Source organism: Uloborus diversus, chromosome 9 (genome assembly GCF_026930045.1).
Source record: "Uloborus diversus isolate 005 chromosome 9, Udiv.v.3.1, whole genome shotgun sequence".
In the NCBI taxonomy this organism is placed as follows: domain Eukaryota; kingdom Metazoa; phylum Arthropoda; class Arachnida; order Araneae; family Uloboridae; genus Uloborus; species Uloborus diversus.
Genome location: NC_072739.1, coordinates 155,104,824 through 155,124,824, shown reverse-complemented (window position 1 = coordinate 155,124,824; position 20,001 = coordinate 155,104,824). Strand labels below are relative to the sequence as shown.

General features: G+C 36.7%; 1 protein-coding gene across 1 annotated transcript in view; it reads right to left on the bottom strand.

The window, feature by feature from the left end:
• Positions 1-20,001, bottom strand: part of LOC129230570 (C-Maf-inducing protein-like) — a 305,729-nt gene that overhangs the window by 5,174 nt on the left and 280,554 nt on the right. Inside the window, exons 13-17 of the mRNA XM_054864975.1 lie at positions 17,577-17,733; positions 16,332-16,586; positions 10,954-11,001; positions 3,865-4,011; positions 1,063-1,168 (exon numbers count right to left, since the gene is read on the bottom strand). Of these exons, the coding sequence (XP_054720950.1) occupies positions 1,063-1,168; positions 3,865-4,011; positions 10,954-11,001; positions 16,332-16,586; positions 17,577-17,733 (713 nt within the window). The remainder of the gene's footprint in view (positions 1-1,062; positions 1,169-3,864; positions 4,012-10,953; positions 11,002-16,331; positions 16,587-17,576; positions 17,734-20,001) is intronic.

The following is a 20,001-nucleotide window of genomic DNA, read 5'->3' as shown; positions in this document are numbered from 1 at the left end:
AGAGTAATGTCTATGAAAATGGAAGCTGCTCTTGTACTGAAGGTTAAAGAGAACTGGAAGAGAGGTGTTTTTATAAACGGAAACGTTACAAAAGAGAAGGCGAAGCAAATGTATTTAAAAATTTGGTAAGAATAACGATCTGATCCTGGTGCATAAATCATCATCATCTTCATTTTTAATTCATAAATTTTATTACTGTATCTACTGAACAGTACTATTAAAGTGCAGCGTTTTATTATTAATGCATACTGTATGTTCCGTGCTGTTTTATTTAATATGTATTTCCCTTCTATTAATCATTCATTTTGTGCATCTTCACAGTATTTAATGTTGAATAAAGCAGATATTTTTTATTTTTAAATGTACAGTAAAAGTTCGATTATTTATGTAAGAAACTGTAGTGTATAGTTGAGGAATGGTTTAAGGGGCATTCCAAGGTATTTTTGACATTTATGTAGAGTCCGTAACGTGACCTTTTTTGCCATAACTTTTTAATTTACTGTTTGATTAGCATATTATTTTATTTTGATCTTTTCCTAAAAACACACTAGCTCATATTAAAATAATCTGCAAATCAAACAGTAAATTAAAAAGTTATGGCAAAAAAAGGTCACGTTACGGACTCTACATAATGTCAAAAATACCTTGGAATGCCCCTTAAAGCAGTTTGAGGTGTGTTTGAGGTGGGTCTAAAAAAACTTGGTATGTTTCTAAAAATCGTATACAATCATTTTTTACAACGTGAAATTTCGACTTACGCGAGGGGTCTTGGAACGCATCCCTCGCGTAAGTCGGGACTCGACTGTACATACAGTTTTACATAAATTACCCGATCAGCACTTGATTATTTCTATTTAGTATGAATTATTAGATTTCAAGAAAATAGAATGAAATTCAAAGTTTAGCAAAAGTAACTTTTCAATGATGACAAAAGGCAATAGAAACTAAAATAGTTCGTTTCTTTATTTTATCCATTGGCAAAAACTATCAACAAGACAAACTAATGGCCTAAACAATGAGCAATGTACTTAATCTCTAAAAACTTTAATGACTGTTACTTACTACATAGGCACAGCAGCCCCTTATCTGTGACTGGAGTCTCACAAAGATTTAGTACTTGCAATTTAGGTAAGTGCTCGGAAATGAGACGCAGCCCCGTGTCACCAAACTGGAAAAAAAAAAAAAAAAAAAAAAAATGTAGAACAATATCAAAAATAAATTTAATTGATCTGAAACAATAAATATTAATTCTACTAAGCAAGAAAATAATATAATCTACATCAACTGTAAAATGTCGTTTTTACGCGAAATTTTCATTTGCAACTCTAATAAACTATAGGGGCGCTGCAGTCACTGTCTAATGGCGGATGAAAAAGGTAAGACAAACACATGCCGTAACTTATGACTTGTTTTGACGCTTCGGGAATAACAGTAATTTTTCATCGTGTTTGTGGGAAGCTTTCTTTTCTATTCTTCTGAAATTACATTACACCATAAACTGTCTGAAGCCTGGAATTTACCCCAAAGAAAACACATGGAATGGAATGTTTTACCTTTTTCTTTAGTATTGTTAATCACCGCAAGGTAGCGTATTCGAGCCCTGGAGTTGCGAATTCTATGTAATGAAAGAAAAAAATTCTGCAGACGATTACCTTATTTTAAACTTTTCAACCCATTAAAGACTATAAGCTATTCGGTAGAGCAGCGGTGGGCAAGCTAAATTGACCGAAGATCTACTTTCCAAGTTCGTAAAATACGAAGATCGTCTGGGAGGGGGGGGGGGGGGGTAAACGGTCGTGTTGCATTCGCGCTTAAGTTGGGATTATGCTGACTTCAAATTGTAGGCAAAATCTTATCAAAACAGAATTTATTACTGTTAGTTCACATAGAAATATTTTCACCCATAAGTAGATATTGCTTGTTTTAAAACTGATAAAATAGTGACTATAAAAAGTTCCGCTGAATATAAAAAGTTTGGAAAATTTTCAAATAATTTGAACGTAAATCTAATTTTGTTTCAGAAAATGGAAAAACCAAGAAAAAAGTATTGTCGCGATCGACTGAAAATAGGCTCGAGATCGACCGGTCGATCGCGATCGACGGAATGCCGACCGCTGCGGTAGAGTATGCACATTTTTTCCCACATAGAGCTGTTGAATAACCAACAAAGTAAACAACATGCAGGGGTAAGTAGGCAAATTCTGCGCACTTAGCATCACAGAGCTGTAACACGTTAAACATGTCTGATTTTTTGAAAACGTAAAACAATAGGCATGTAACTTTTGCGAAACAAAGTATCAGAGCAATTTCATTCCTTGCAATCAATTTAGAAAATTAAAACTGAAAGCTTGCATTGCGGACAGATATCCTACCTAATCGGGTAATTCTGCGCAACGATTTGTTTTTTCTACAAATTGTATTCATTTTAACGAAGAATTTACCTTATTACTTTCAGAAGTCATGAAAATGCAAGTAAAAAATAGTCAATGTCGCTAACTAAGCTACTCCACGAAAAATAATGTAGAAACTTAGATTATTTTTTAATATTACTCAACTAAAAATAAATAAAGATCTGTTATTATTTTAAATGTTTGTTTAATTTCCGAATACTTGTTTGGATTAAAAAATTGCACTATTGTTTGTTATGAGTTTTAATAAAATTAGGAATTCATAAAACATTTTTATTGCCCCATTGTGTATTAGCCTCAAATCAAACGTATTTAGTTATATAAAGTGGAAAAAATATATGCATTATAGTTTAAAAATTCATACAATTCTAGATACGACCATGATCATGTTCTTAAGTTAGATTTTTGTTAGTTAGACAATTTCATGTTTAAACACGAACAAGCAAGTAGTAATAACATTTTATAGCAAAAACTTGAACTGTTGTAATTTCATCACAACACACAAGATTCTAAGTTGCAAAGATCTCCTTTGCAACTTAGTTTGTGAAATTAGGACCCCCCCCCCTTCCCTAAAAAAAAGTTTTTATTCCTTCTGTTATTCAGAAATTACTTTAAGGAAAAACGGGAACCGCGAGGAAGACTTGAACTTGAAGCAAATATAGTAGAAAGCCGAAAATTTGAACTAGGCTGTTCGGATTTACGGAAACAGCAAGGAAAAAGCCGTTTAGGAAAATAGTGCGTTATTTAATCAAATGAAGTGGTTGCACAGTTTATGTGCACATAACATATACAATACAGTTGTACACAAAGCTGAACAGAAGGAAAAAATAAAAATATTTACAGCACTGTGAGAAACTATTATACAGTAACTTTACAAAGAAAATTGTCTCAACTTCTGAAACATACACCGATTTGGCACAAAGGAAGTTAAACTTTCCGTTAGAAAAAAACCGACTTTAAGTCATTAAAAAAATCCTTGATTTTCGGCTGAGGGGGCTTTGATTTTTTTTTTTTGAGTTTATTAAAACTTCATAGGAGTGCGTCCGGATATTTTAACGTTTCGGGTTTTAACCTTCGGATTTTCGAGACATATTCCTATTCCTATTCAGTCACAACTGACTACAACTGTATTTATGTCGAGGACTGCATACTAAGTGCCTTGCCTCCATTATTTTATATTCCGATAGATGGCAGCACCATCACCGGATCTAACAGTTAATGAGAATTTAGAACTAGTCCAGGAGCTAATAGCTACCTGGTGCTAGCACCCCCAGAGGTATCGTTTCACTTGGAGGACATTGAGACCACGAGCATATTTAGCGTCGCCCAGTCCCCTTTAATGACGACGGTGGGTCTTCGACCATCGAGGTTCGAACGCAGGACCCTCCGGCCCCGAATCCGACACTCTACCGATCGGGCTACCACGGCCCCTTTCGAGACATAGAAACAAGACTACCTGCGTGGACCAGAGGTTGAGGTAACGCAAAGCAGGCAGCTTAACGAGTTGTTCGGCACAGGCGCTCGTCACTTGAGTGAAGGCCAAAGACAAGCACTCGAGATTGCCGAAGGAACCGCAGCTCAGCAGCTTTGCCACGTCGGCATCCTGGAAAGAGAGAAAGAAGTTTTGAACAACGATGTTCGCAAAGTTGTTGTTAGTTAGCATGGTATATCTAGAATGTGAAATATTCATTCCAATATCTAATCTGAATTCGATCACATAAGAATTCACAGGGCCGGATTTGGAAGGGCCCGGGACAACTAAGGAGTGGAGGCCCCTAATCAGGGTTCAAAAAGATCATCATAATGTCGAAAATATTCGATACTTTGATATATATCCGAATATTTTGTTATATATGTATATATCCGATATTTTTGACCCGTGAAAGTTAGGATATTTTGTAAAAATTTTTATTGTGGAGGCCCCTTTGTTGTGGAGGTCCGGGGCAGTAGTCCCGCCTGCCCTCCCCTAAATCCAGTCCTGAGAATTCATTTGGAACATTTCCGTGGTCCTACATATTTACAATGTCGATTACCGGTTAAAGATCCTGCCAACCTATCTAGCAACATATAAAGAACTCGGTCTTATAGACGGCGACCATACCTTGAAAACTAAACTTATTTTATGCATGTAACTTTCTGACTCCGCTCCTAAACTCAGATAATTGTTTACAACTATTTTAACTTTTATGTTAGCTTTTAAACCCTACTGCTTTATGGTAAACATTTTAAAAAGATCTCTTTGATGATATATTGCAAGGAGAGCGTCAGCAGAAATACCATGATTGTCATTGAATGTCAAGCGATATAAAAATTAAGGCAAAATTTGTGAATGAATCGGACACTCAACATGGGACTTTTGTTTCCCACCATTCTATTAAGACATGATTCGTACATGAAAACCAGGAAAGTAAATTATTGTTGATCGGCATACCCAGTGAAACGGAAAATAAATAAATAGAACACTATCAAAAATCAACTAACAGGCTTTTGCTATGTTTTTTTTACGCAACTGCAGGGACTTTACTTGGAGGTATAAAATCTGACCAATCCAAATTTAAACTGCTTTGAATATCTCCTCCAGGAAGACTCCGTATGTTTGACAAGAAAAAACGGGCAATTGGGAGAATTTCTTCAATAGGATATTCCTCTGGACTTCCTTTCATGCTTCTAAAATAAAGGCAATATCCCAATAATTTTATTGCACAACTTTAATTTGTCTAATGGAATTGAACTTCAATAAATTTCACTACGGAATAATATGATTTCGCGTATTATTCTTACAGCATCAACAACATATCAATGGTCTCATAATCACTGCACCCCCATGGTCCCTGTATATTTCCTTTTCCAATTTAAGTGATTACAATACACAATAAAAATTTCTTATGACATCAGCATCATCAAACGTACAATTATACGATATGTAGTGCAACGTTACATACGGGATGATTGTATTGTTCAGTGGGAATTATGTGTTGGTCTCTCTTGATCTGGAAATGAGGTAAGTCAATTTGTTTCAAACTTGATTAAAGAGAAAAAAAAACTGCATATTTTGTAACATTCAACGCAAAATATATTGTAACGGATCCGGTGCGATTTCCACTTTCTTGAAAGGATGACACAGTTCTTGATAAAAACACAGGAAATTTATTTACACTATGTACAGGAAAGATCGTCAACAACTGCTAAATTATTCATCAGCAATTAAGCAATTATCACACAACACCGTAAACTCAACGTTTACACACGTATTTACTTCCAAATACGAAAACAACACAGCGAAATGCCTCGCAATAAACAGAGCAAATACGCTCTCAGTTCGAAATCTCAATCGAAACTCAACTTTTTATCCAGCGTAACGGTTTTATAAACATCGAAAGAAATCTCTTAAATATTCGAAACGCTTCTAGAAAATAGTAGACCGTTATCAAATTTTATCAATGAACAAAAAAAAAAAAAAAAAAAAAAAAGGGGGGTCGTATACTTTAGCCATATGTAAAGGGGTGGTACATTCATTACGGGAAACTATTTACAGGTTACGTTACTACAATAATTACTATTTACAGAATTTGTAACATTGCCCCCTTCCTAAGGACTGCACGTCCCGGGCAGTACAATCCCCAGAAAGGGTGCAAACTTCTATCACAAGTTCACAAATACACACATTAAATAATAACCAATAATGCATAGGAAACACAATAATAACAAGAAATATTACTAAACTTTAAAAGCAAACAAAATTTTCTACAACTTTTATGTTATCAACCATGGTTGTTTACGTAATACTCCTGAACTATGGCCATAGTATGGGGCTAACCGATCATAATGTACAACCCTAGGTTTTGCATTAGGTGATTTTTGGATCCTCACTACAACGTCATTCAGTCGGTTAAGGACTTTGTAGGGTCCATCCCAATGCGACTGCAATTTGGGCGAAAGACCTTTCCGTCGGATGGGATTCCATAACCAAACCTTGTCGCCTTCGTTGAATTCATGTCCAGTAGACCTTGTGTCGTATCGGGTCTTCATCTTCTCCGCCGCGATGTTGATTCGCTCTCGTGCGAAGTTATGAACGTCTTCCAACCGAGCCTGGAGATCCTGGATGTACTCCTCAGGCGATGCAGGAGCATCCGGAGGACGACCGAATACGAGATCACAAGGTAGCCGAAGCTCTCGTCCGAAGAGCATCTGAGATGGGGCATATCCGGTAGTCTCGTGGACAGCACTGCGGTAGGGCAGCAGGAACAAAGGTAGCTTCTTGTCCCAATCCTGTTGATTTCTGGATACCATAAGCGAGAGATTATTCAGGATTGTGCGGTTAAATCTCTCCACCATGCCGTCCGATTGTGGATGTAGTAATGTTGTCCTAGTTTTCTCATTTCCAAAAATTTGACAAAGGCCCTTAAACACAGCAGAGATGAAATTCCTCCCTTGATCGGAATGAATTTGCAAAGGTGTTCCATATCTTGAGATCCAATGTTGGACTAGAGTGTCTGCTACGGTGGTAGCTTCTTGATCTGGAATGGGATATGCTTCCGGCCATTTGGTGAAGTAGTCGATGGAAACAAGAATGTATTTGTTCCCATCAGCAGTTCTTGGCAGAGGACCCAGGATGTCGATCCCAATTCGTTCGAAAGGAGCTCCAACTTTGTACAGATGTAGCTTCCCTCTGCTTCTTTTCTTCGGTCCTTTACGAGCAGAACAGGCGTCACAAGAATGGCACCACTTCTCCACGTCATCCTTCGCCTTGCTCCAGAAGAAGCGCTCCCGAACTTTATTGAGGGTTTTCAAGACACCAAAATGTCCTCCAGTCGCACTACTATGTATTTCTTTCAGAACATCTGAAATCCTTGATCGGGGAAGTAGTAACTGCCACCTAGATGTTTTACTGTCGTCAGATTCCCATTTTCGGTGTAGTACGCCGTTCCGTAAATGGAGCGAGTTCCATAAAGCCCAGTATCATTTTGTTGCAGGACTGAAGATGGAAACGTCCTGCCAGCTAGGTCGCCGACTGTCACTCTCCATGAACTCCAAAATTGGTTTTATGTCGGGGTCTTCAAGTTGATCTTTTCGAACTTGGTCATCACTCCATGGATCAGGTTCTGATGATGTTGGAGTCACTGTCACCTGATAGGCAGTAGGGCTAGTCGTTCCATACTGTTTCTCGATTCGGGAACAATAATTGCAGTTCTCAGGACAGGGTCTCCTTGATAAAGCGTCTGCATTACCGTGAGGCAACCCTTTTCGGTGCTTGATCTCCATGTCATATTCCTGGAGCCGCTGTATCCACCTGGCTATCTGGCCTTCTGGATTCTTGAAGTTCAAAAGCCAAGTTAACGAGGCATGATCTGTCCGAAGCAGAAATTTTCGGCCGTAGAGGTAATGATGGAAGTGTTCTACAGCTTTCACTATGGCCAGTAACTCCTTTCTGGTGACGCAGTAATTTCGCTCCGACTTTGATAAGCATTTGCTCCAGTAAGCGATGACACGTTCATTTCCGTTAATTTCTTGGGATAAAACAGCTCCAAAGCCCTCGTTGCTCGCATCAGTGTCCAGGATGAAGGATTTTTCAGGCTGAGGATAGGCGAGGATAGGCGTTGATGTTAAACCCTCCTTCAGTCGTAGAAATGCATCTTCGCATTCTTTGGACCATTCAAACTTTTGCTTGCTCTGCGTCAGCTTATGCAAAGGTTGTGCAATGTTGGAAAAACCCTTCACAAACTTCCTGTAGTACGTGCAGAGCCCCAGGAAACTTCGCAGCTGATGGATGTTTTCGGGACGACTCCAACTCTTGACCGCAGATACCTTCTCTGGATCGGTTTGTACACCCTAAGAAGAGATGATGTGACCAAGGTAGTTCACTTCCCGGCGGAACAAATTACATTTGGACGGGCTTAACTTCAAAGCTTTTGCAGCACCTTCCTAAGGTTTGCCAGATGTTCTTCGAAACTGCGTCCCACGATGATGATATCGTCTAAGTAGACCAGACAGGATTCGTAGGAAAGTCCTCTTAACACTGTCTCCATAAGACGCTCGAACGTAGCTGGTGCATTGCAGAGGCCGAAGGGCATCACTTTAAACCGCCATAAGCCTTGTCCAGTTGTAAACGCTGTCTTCTCTCGGTCATCAGGGTGCATTTCAACCTGCCAGTAGCCGCTCTTCAAGTCCAGGGGCGAAAACCACTTGTGTCCGGAAAGAGTGTCCAAGGTGTCGTCCATCCGTGGAAGAGGGTAACCGTCTTTCTTGGTGATTTCATTCAGCCGTCGGTAATCGACACAAAATCTAGTGGAGCCATCTTTCTTTCGGACCAAGACGATGGGAGAGGCCCAAGGACTGGACGACGGTTCGATTACATCATTCTCCTTCATCTCTTTCAGGAGGGTTTCAACCTCTTCCTTCTTAGAGAACGGTAGTCGTCTTGGATGCTGTTTAATAGGGAGGTGTTCTCCAGTTCCGCAGCAGTTCTTTGATCATTCGATAACGGCGCACTCCCAATTAACTTCGATGTCAAGGACTCGGAAGACACAGTCTCAGGGGAATTGATTCTTCTAATGATGCAGTTTACTGGAGTACAAGTTGCTAACACTTCACCCTTCCGGATATTCTTTGGCCTTTCACTCACGTTGGCGACTGTCACAGGAATTACATCCTTAGAAAGGTCCACAAGCGTAGATGCTACCAGCACTCCTTTTAGGCTATTGCTTAGGTTAGGTGAGGGCGGCGAAATATAGGCGCTGGCTGTCCGAAAGGGTCCGAAGAATGTCCGCTGCGTCACCTCTCAGGGATGCTGCAAGATGGCAGGCCTTGGTAGCAGAGTCCCATCCGTTCGCTTCCGCCACTATCATGAATTGAGTTTTGTAAACCTGCCACGAAGTTTTCCCATCAAATGTGGCAAGTTTAATGGACGGTCGCAACCGATGTGGGAGCGCCAAACTGTACAGAGCTGCTTTCCGCGATCGCCAATCTCCTTTCCAGGTCTTTAAAGATGTCTTCTTTAAGTTGATGAAATTTTCTATCTTCTTCTTCCAGTTTATTTTCTACAGCAGTGCATCGGCCTTCAACGAAACTTAATTTTTCTTCAAATTTCTCTTCGATTTTATTTTCCACTGCGATAAATCGGCCTTCAACTGCCTCAAACTTTCCTTCAATAGCATCAACTCGATGCTCTATCTCATTAAATTTATTTTCCATCACAGTCTTTACCGAAATAAGGTCGTTTTTAATTTCCTCTTGGTTAGAAGCTAAATAATTTTTCAGTACCATTAAATCACTTTTCAATTGTTCTTGATTAGCCGCAATGTCATTTTTTAATTGTTCTTGATTTGCAGTAAAACTTGCAGTCAAATCACTTTTTAATTGTTCTTGATTAGTCGCCATATCATGTTTTAATTGTTCTTGATTAGCCGCCAAACTTTCAGCCAAGTCACTTTTCACAGCATTAATTGCTTCCAGAAGTTGTTTTAATTGGTCATCCATTGCGCGAGTAATCACCATAAAAACAAAGTATATAAATTCAAACAGTCTTTATGAAAAAAATGTCCAAAGTCACACTTACTCCAAGAAAGTTCAGAAGAAGCCCCACGTTGGGTGCCAATTGTAACGGATCCGGTGCGTTTTCCACTTTCTTGAAAGGATGACACAGTTCTTGATAAAAACACAGGAAATTTATTTACACTATGTACAGGAAAGATCGTCAACAACTGCTAAATTATTCATCAGCAATTAAGCAATTATCACACAACACCGTAAACTCAACGTTTACACACGTATTTACTTCCAAATACGAAAACAACACAGCGAAATGCCTCGCAATAAACAGAGCAAATACGCTCTCAGTTCGAAATCTCAATCGAAACTCAACTTTTTATCCAGCGTAACGGTTTTATAAACATCGAAAGAAATCTCTCAAATATTCCAAACGCTTCTGGAAAATAGTAGACCGTTATCAAATTTTATCAATGAACAAAAAAAAAAAAAAAAAAAAAAAGAAATAGGGGGTCGTATACTTTAGCCATATGTAAAAGGGTGGTATATTCATTACGGGAAACTATTTACAAGTTACGTTACTACAATAATTGCTATTTACAGAATTTGTAACAATATGTTGCGCAAACGATATTTTGCCATGGAATAGTGTATTTTTAAATCTGAGTTTAATGGTACAATTGAATTCCCGAATTACGTTTAGGATAATTTTTAAATATTTATTAAAAACATGGTATCCCCCAAACATTTTAAAGATAAGTATATCAGTACATTACCATGTCACATTATCAAAAATAAGTATATCAGTACATTACCAAAAGCATTACCATGCCTTTAACGATTTTATTTTAATCGACAAAAATGTATTTTGCGAATTTAATTATATCATTGAATTCACCCTGCAAAATACATTATTGCACGGGAAAAGATTGTTTTTACAATGTATGTTTTGTGTTTAAATATTACAAAATACATATTGTTTTGCTTCAAAAATGTCAGTAGGTACCATTGGAATTGCCCGTACATTAATGTTTTTTTCCCCTCAAGGATGAAAACTTACCGTGGATCTGGAGGGTAGAGTAAGCTTCCTGGGTCCTCCTTTTTGTTGCTAAAAAAATAGAATCGTAAAAATTTTACATTTACTTAAATATTAATATGGCGTATGAAAGTGAAATACACATATAAACACATAGAAATAATCGATAGTTGTAAATATGCAGTCGAGTCCCATTAGTATGAATTAGTTGTGACCGGGATATTGTTAGGATCAGGGTTGCCAGGTGAAAATTTACGAAAATAGTCAAACCGCTTCGTGAAATTAGCCAAAAATAGCCAACTTGTATGAAAACTGCGACCTCTTTTGGATATTTCGGGAAACTTAAATTGCAACCACACTTAAATATTTATAAGACCTTCCTGTGTTTCTGTGCACAAGATTTGTTATTGATTCTATATGTAATGCTATCTAATGTTCCAATTTTCTCATAAATCTAATGTTTAAATAAGTGCTTTAATATCCTTTTTGAATCTTCTGATCAATAGTTTTTCCTTTTTAATGTTTCAACCCATGCTGCCAACAGCCCACCTGTGCCATTCAGAAACAAAGAGGGAAATGTAGCGTTACTTATGGGAAACTTCCGATTTCAGTTATGAAGCTGTTTGGCTACAGTCTGGAAATCAGTTTCGCCAGACAACATTTGAAAATGGGACTTATAATATGATACTTTATATTGAGCATTTCTGCTTACAGTTTCTGAACGTTACTTTTTTCAAAGTAAAATGCAAATGTGTGATTTAAAAACTATGTGAAGCTGTTTAAAATGTAAAAGAAGACAAGCAATGGTCTGGCTAAAAATTAGCCAACATAAGTTTGCCTAATGCTTTTGAATTTTTTCTAGTCAAGTGTCATTATAAACAGCCAAATTGGCAAATATTGGATAAACCTGGCAACCGTGGTTCGATGCAGAAAATTGTTATTTTATAGAAGACTAGCTGTACCCGACGCGCGTTGCTACGCCAACAAAAAAATACATCATTATACTGATTTTCATGACAATCGGTTGAACGGGGCAGAAGTTGCTACTCTGCAGTGCCACCTGGCTTCAAGGAGCATATTATGCACCTTCTCCGTGGAAAAATACATATATATAGCAACTTTCATAATAATCGGTCCAGGTATCAAGTGAAGCCGTGACTATACTCAAATTTTGTACTCACGCAGTTTGCAAGATCAATCCATCGCTAAAAATATCAAATAGAAAAAGTTTTAAATCCCCCCGTTGCATGAAAAGCCATAAAACAATAAAGAAAGAATTTATTTGTTCAAACTCAAGAAAAATGGCAACAGCTAACTTCTTATCAATGAGATCTTTCACGCGAATTAATTTTATTTGTATTTATCCAATGGATTGTGACTTAAATTGGAATAAAAAAGGAACTATCGATCGGATTTTTTTCGAACTGGTCTATAAACATTCTCAGTACCAAAAATAACAAACGGTGAAAGTTTCAACCAAATCTGCCGGGTAGTTTTTGAGTTCATGGATGACATACAGACAAACATTCATTTATATATATATATAGATATTTGAGTTAAAAATTTGGTAAGTCCAAAGTTTTTCCCCATAAAGCAATTATTTTGAAGTAATTCAAGGCATGAATTTGCTTCATGTTATGTAATTTACAATGCAAGACATTGTGAATCAGAATTAGCGTTCATGTTTCAATTTTTATATAAATAGCTAGTCAGTTTCTGTGCCCTCTCCTTTGGCCCTGAGCTACTTGAATAAATATCTGGGCGGGCAAATCATGCATGTAACCTTCAGCAAGATTTGTACAATGTATAATACTTGTTTCTTCAACATATGATAATGTTCAACTCTCCTAATTCATTTTTAAAGGAAAAGTTAAACTTGAATTCCAGTAAATTCACTCTTTCTTATGCACTTGTACATCATTTTTTGTAATTTTGTTTTCTCTAGCACTGTCCCTTAAATAGTGTCCCTTATTTAGAGGCAAATACATGAAAGTCCCTATTCAAAGGGACTGGGACCAGAAAAAATGTCCCTTAAATAGAGGGGTCCCTTATTCGGAGGTGTCCTTTAAGGAAGGTTCTAATGTATGTAAGTTGTTTTGCTTTAATTTTTCCAGCAATTATATTGCTGGATATATATATATATATATATATATATATATATATATATATATATATATATATATATATATATATATATATATATACAGTGCGGACCTATGGACAAGCCGGGTTTGATATCCAGGGAGGCAAATTCAAGTGTGCCGCCCAAATAAATAAATCCAAAAGAGGGTCATGATCTGACTTGACAAGACCAAAGAGAGTCAAACACTGCGTTTTTAGGCTTTTAATTTCGGAAAATTTTCAAGGGAGCAACATCGATCACCAAGGTCCTCTCTAATGTCACCAAAAATAATTAATATTACATGTAACTCATTTTTGCAATAATTAACTGACATTTAATTACTTAATAAATAATATAATGTCAGTTAATTATTGCAAGAATGAGGAATAGTATTGTATTGGTAGATTTACAAGCATTTCAAAAAATTCAAATAAAATCCGGACCAAGTTGTCTGAAAAAACATAGAAAAAAGAAAACTGTCAAAAGTCAACACTTAAAATCACGAAATCGAGCTGCGCAAGAAAACATGCTCTGGTAGTATACTCTACGCGTATTTATGAATAACTAGCTGTACCCGACGCGCGTTGCTACGCCAACAAAAAAAATACATCATTATACTGATTTTCATGAAAATCGGTTGAACGGGGCAGAAGTTGCTACTCTGCAGTGCCACCTGGTGGCGAGTGGCTTCAATGAGCATATTATGCACCTTCTCCGTGGAAAAACACATATATATAGCAATTTTCATAATAATCGTCCAGGTATCAAGTGAAGCCGTGACTATACTCAAATTTTGTACTCACGCCGTTTGCAAGATCAATCAATCGCTAAAAATATCAAATAGAAAAAGTTTTAAATCCCCCCGTTGCATGAAAAGCCATAAAACAATAAAGAATTTATTTGTTCAAACCCAAGAAAAATGGCAACAGCTAACTTCTTATCAATGAGATCTTTCACGCGAATTAATTTCTGCAGCCGATCATTTTATTCGTATTTATCTAATGGATTGTGACTTAAATTTGAATAAAAAAGGAACTATCGATCGGATTTTTTTCGAACTGGTCTATAAACATTCCCAGTACCAAAAATAACAAACGGTGAAAGTTTCAGCCAAATCTGCCGGGTAGTTTTTGAGTTCATGGATGACATACAGACAAACATTCATTTTTATATATATAGACTAGGGCTGGCAATTAGACTCGCTTATCCTCACGTATCGATGGCGTAATCAATGGTTTGAAATGTTTTTGATAGTTGTATGTTCCTACTGCAAACATACTATCTCTTAAGAGAGTTTATACTTTCTTATCAAACAGTTTATGACTCGTGAGAGCTTGAAGTGCGCACGGAAAAATTGTCCCAAACAGCAACTACAACACCAGCTGTGTTGCTTATAGTGTGGCTCTGATAGATTGGGGTCGACCTTAAGAATCTTTACAACTTTTTGGGAGATTTCGGTGAAAAAAACAGTGTTACTGGCGAGGATTTGAGTTGGATACCTCCAGAAAACAACTATAATCCAACTCAACTTGGTGTCAATCGTCTTTCCTTTTTACCTCAAAATGAAATAAACATTGTTAAAGTCAAGCCTCAAGTTAGCAGATCAACACTATACTAGAACTGTTACGTATACTATCGTGTAATTCATAAAATTTGAGACTAATGCATAACACTACAAAATTTTTGAAGAAACGCTTTTTGTGACGGAGAAGCATTTCTATCAGGGTTTTTTTTACTAAATCAAATTTGGTTCATTATCATGTTTCTTTCTAAGAAATAATGTTTGTAGCTTAAAACGCCTTACTTACACGTAATACCAGCCGTAAAGAACAAAAAATAATTGCTATAGCACTTTTTCTTTAAGCTCAAACTGCATAAACTGAATTGTAACGGAAAGTGTAATAAAAAGTGGTTTGTTTAGAGTAATAGTATACCCTTTATTTCGACAGCACCCCGCCATGCGCACTGAAATTTTTCAAAAGTTTAAAAAAAAAAAAAAAAAATGCCAAAGCATTTTTTGTGCATTAACCAAATTTTTGGATTAACGAGGCTTGGATTAGAAAAACCCTAGCACGTATTGCATTTAAGACACGATTCGCCAGCTGAACAACATTATTCTGATCTCACCAATTCCCTGAGATGCATTAGGCAATGAACCATAGTGTTGGAAAAACCAAATTTTCGGGCTAACATGTTTCGTATTTGCGAAACTGCAATACATATTACATATGAGGCACTATTCTCCCAGTTTGAAAAACATTGTTTAATGCTGATCAGTTTCCTGAGATGCACATGCCCCTGAGAAGGTGAAATATTATGCTGGATGAACGAAATTTTCGGATTAACGGGGTTCAGTTTAGCGAAACTTCTGTCATATTGCACCTCGTGAGACACTTTTCTCTCAATTTACGTATTGTTGTTCAATGGTCACCAGTTCCCTGAGATTCATTTGTCCCCGACACATTTAGATATACAGTCGACTCCCGCTACAACGCGATCCGACTTACGCGAAATGGCTATAACACGATTTTTCCCCCGATAAAGAATTTTATTCCTAACGTGAATTCTTCACCCGCAACATGAAAATTTTCCGAAGGGAATCGCGTTTTTTTCGTGAATATGGACCTTCATCCCTTTGGCATCACTGAGAGCGGAAGTTCCCACACCGTACTAGTCGTACATCGCTTATACAAATAACTACTCCTCATTTTCAATTTTTTTTTTCATTCTATATGGGAAAGTTGATGAAATATGACACCTAAGAGCGCTGTTTTATTTGAAGTTTGTGAAGATGGAAGGAAAAAGAGAAAGTTTCGACAACTATAGTGCATTTGTTTTTCTCACTACATAATTTACTTACCGTAGTGGTTTATTTTACGTCTTCCTTTCCCATTGATCATTGATTTTGTGCATCGTAGCAGTTTTTTTATGTTAAATAAAACTTTTTTGTTTAATACAATAAGTAAAAATTCAATTTTTTATTTAAGAAACAGTAATGTATAGTTAATAAATGGTTTTGACAGTTTGAGGCGGTGTTTACAAGTGTCTTTAATCGTATGGGTATGTTTATAAAAGTTTTTAAGCCTACCCTTTCCCACAACGCGAAATTTCAACTTACGCGAAGGGTCTTGGAACGCATCCCTCGCGTAAGTCGGGACTCGACTGTATTGCTGGACTAACCAAATTTCCGGATTCACGGGGCTCAGATTAGCGAAACTCCATTACTTATTACATGTGAGACACCTTTCTCTCACTTAGTACAACATTGCTGAATGCTCACCAGTTCCCTGAGATGCATCTGCCTCTGACACAGCGAGGCATAGTGTTGCTTCCCTGTGGAGGTACTCTGCAAGGTTGTGATGATCTGCATCTGGAGATCCTTGTTGTCCACCACCTCCAATTCCAGCATGGAACAGAGGGTGGACTGCAGGGTGGCGTCGTCACGAAGTGCCCTCAGCATACAGGGGCCCAAGCTCTTTGCCAGACCCTCCAGGAACTTCTTTCGACGACAGCAGCAGTCCAACAGGTGTTTCAACTGGAAAGTGATAGACACACAGCATGAGGTTCGGTATTTCGACATCAAGGAAAATTATTCTTGTCGATCAGTTAAAATTGCTGCACAGAATAAGTAAAGTGAAAGATTCGGTTGGCAAAATATGTCCTTTGATCATTGAGCGTCTTAAAATTACATCGTTTTTAGTAGCTACTCTGAAGGGAAAAAAAACAATATATGCTTAAAACAAAAATACCTTATGTGGATCCCACACAACTTCCTTTTACGTTTGTTAAATAATTCACGTTTTTTAACTTAAAAGAACGGGTGCGCGTACTCATATACGCACGTTATAAGCAATACCTCTTAAATTAATAGCTTTTTAGACCTGATGAGCAGGGGACGGAGCCCTCTAGTAATTAATCATTTTCATAGCACGCGTATTCAAGAGTTCGAATGAAATACTGTTGGGGGCAAATTTGTTCCATACCGTTGACGGAAATTAAAATGGTATTGATCAAATCAAACAGTGAGGAACGTATGCTTTTTATACCATTGATAGAGACTGAAATGGTATTGATCAAATCACATACCATACATGGAAACTAAAATGGTATTGATAAAATCAAATACAGTGAGGAATGCATGAGTTTCATACCATTTATGGAATCTAAAATGGTATTTAGTAAATCGAATACAGTGAGTAACGTATAAGTTACATACCATTGATGAAAACTAAAATGGTATTGCTTAAATCTAATACAGTGAGGAAGGTATGAGTTTCATACCATTGATTGAAACTAAAATGGTCATTGTTAAATCGAATACAGTGAGGAACGCTTGAGTTTCATATCACTGATGGAATATTGATAAAATCGAATACAGCGAGGAACGTATGGGTTTCATACCATTGATGGAAGCTAAAATGATCATGGTTAAATCAAATACAGTGAGGAACGTATGAGTTACATACCATTGATGGAAACTAAAACGTTGTTGAATAAATATGTAATAGCTCTGTCGCCTGCTTACCATGGTACTCCATAGATCCCCATCATCTTCGCAGGCGATGCCACCCGGACAATAAAGATGCAGCCAACCTTCCTTTTCGTCTCGGATGCCCAGCACCATGAGATGGACTTCGCAGCGATCGTCGCAGCAGATCTTCTCCAGAACAGGCTTTAAGCTCCTAAGAAGGAAAAAGTTTATAAAACTCATTTTTAATGTTCAAAAGAGTGATAATTATTACATCCTTTTTGATTCATTGCATTCACAAACTAGCTAACTCGGTACGAATAACAATAAAAAAATGGTTTTACTGATTCGAAACAATACGGTATCTTATTTGGTACTAATATGATAAAAGTTTCCAACTGATTTAAAACAATATACCAGTATAGTTGGCACGAAAGTTTCCTCCCGATTTTGAACAATTCGTTAGCTTACTTTGGCACAAATGTGGAGGAAAAATAATTCTACTAATCGGAGCCATAGCGTACTTGGTACATATCTTTAAAAAAAGTTTTAAAAAACCCATTCAAAATAATACTCTAGCAAACTTGGTACGGACATGAATCAAGTTTCTTACTGATTCGAAACAACACACTTTTTACTTGGCAAGAATATGACTAAAGTTCTGGACTAATTTGAAATGTAATATGCTATCTTACTTTATCCGATTATGAAACTAAATATCCTGCTTATAAATAATACACTAGATTACTTAGTGCAAATGTGAAAAAAATATCCTACATTAAAAAAAAAAAAAAAACAAAATTCAATGTTTCATCAAGAAACGAGTTAATAAGATTAGCAATTAGAATAAGATTAGCAAAACTTATCTGCAACCATCTAATTGGTGATAAGTTTCTTCCATGTAATGGTTATTTTGGTTAACATCAGTTTGCAAACTCACCATTACTTTGGTTAACGTTTATCACCAATAAGATCGCTGCAGCTACATTTTGCTAGACTTAACCAATTTCTTGGTGAAACAGTGAACTTTTATTTTTAACAACGAACTGATTCAAAATTGTAGGCAAGCTTCCTAAGTGAGAACAAGTATGAAAAAAAATTTCCTACTGATTTGGAATAATAATCCAGATAATTTTAGGAGTAAGAAAATAGTTTTTGTGATTTATAATAAACTTTTTCTTAGAAGAATATTCTTCAGGTATAGATTTTTTTTTGATACAGTTAAAAGCAAAGTTTCATACATCGACTCGATATGCTTCATTGGTTCAATTCCTGCTAGAATGAAAAATTTGTTTCAAATGAAAAATTCACATAAAATCAAATGGAAGCCTTCCAGCCGAATGCAGTAGAACCTCATTTATCCGGACTAACTAGGGCCAAAGGCAATCCGGACAAACGAAAATCCGGATATTGAGCAAAACACATTCGTAAATCAGAAGACTTATCGCTCATTACAGCCAAAACGATGCTTTGTAACAAAATAACATAGGATTGTTACTCGCGAACACTTAATCATCTAGAGTTCAGTTGCACTGGTGTCGTACTGACACTCCTAATACGTCATTTTGTTTATAAGATGACTATTGTTAAGTTTGATAGATAAAAAGTGGCAGCAGTGGTTGTAAAATCTTTTGTAAAAATAATTGAGTAGACGTTAATACCCGGTTATCACAAATTTGCCATTTCAACTGCGCTTGCGCGCGGACTTAGCTTTTTGGGCTTTCTGTTTTAAGATTTTGTGTTGCTTGTTTATATTTAGGCTGAGCTAGAGTCCCAACAAATTAATGAATGCAATTAGAATATTTTCACAGCGATTTCGTGATATATTATATGAAGCTACGGATATGAATACCTGATAATTTTTATAATGTAAAGGGAAAAATGACACTTCAATATTTATTCGTTTGAAAATATTTACTTAACGTAAACGTAAAACACGTTGTGTACTTCAAAAATGATTGGAATATGAGTACAGATGTCCGTCTTTTCCGGATATTTTACGTTAGGCGTAAACAGCAGTATTATACATTTTTATTTAAGTTGATGGTTCGGCTTTGTATTAGAAGTGATGCTGCAATTCTAGTACACTCTTCTGAGGTTGAAAATTTTGCCCTGAAAATGGCCTTTGATAGAAAAATCAGACTTCGAATCCATTAATAATTAAGACTCGAAACTCAATCTTTACCGAGACCTAAAAACTAAATCAGAGAAAGCTTTGTGATATCTAATTCTTATCTGTTGCCATCTCATATTTATTAACAAAGTTAAAATGTTTAGTTAATTTTAACAAGATTTTTGAAATCAGCTAAGTCCACGCGCAAGCGCAGTTGAAATGGCAAATTTGTGATAACCGGGATTTAACGTCGAGTATATAATTGCATTTAAAGATTAAAAATATGGCAATGTAACTGGTGAACGCACTGTCGATAAAATGTATATGAAAACTTAGCATCTGCCATTGTAAGACTTGTTCGAAGAAAAA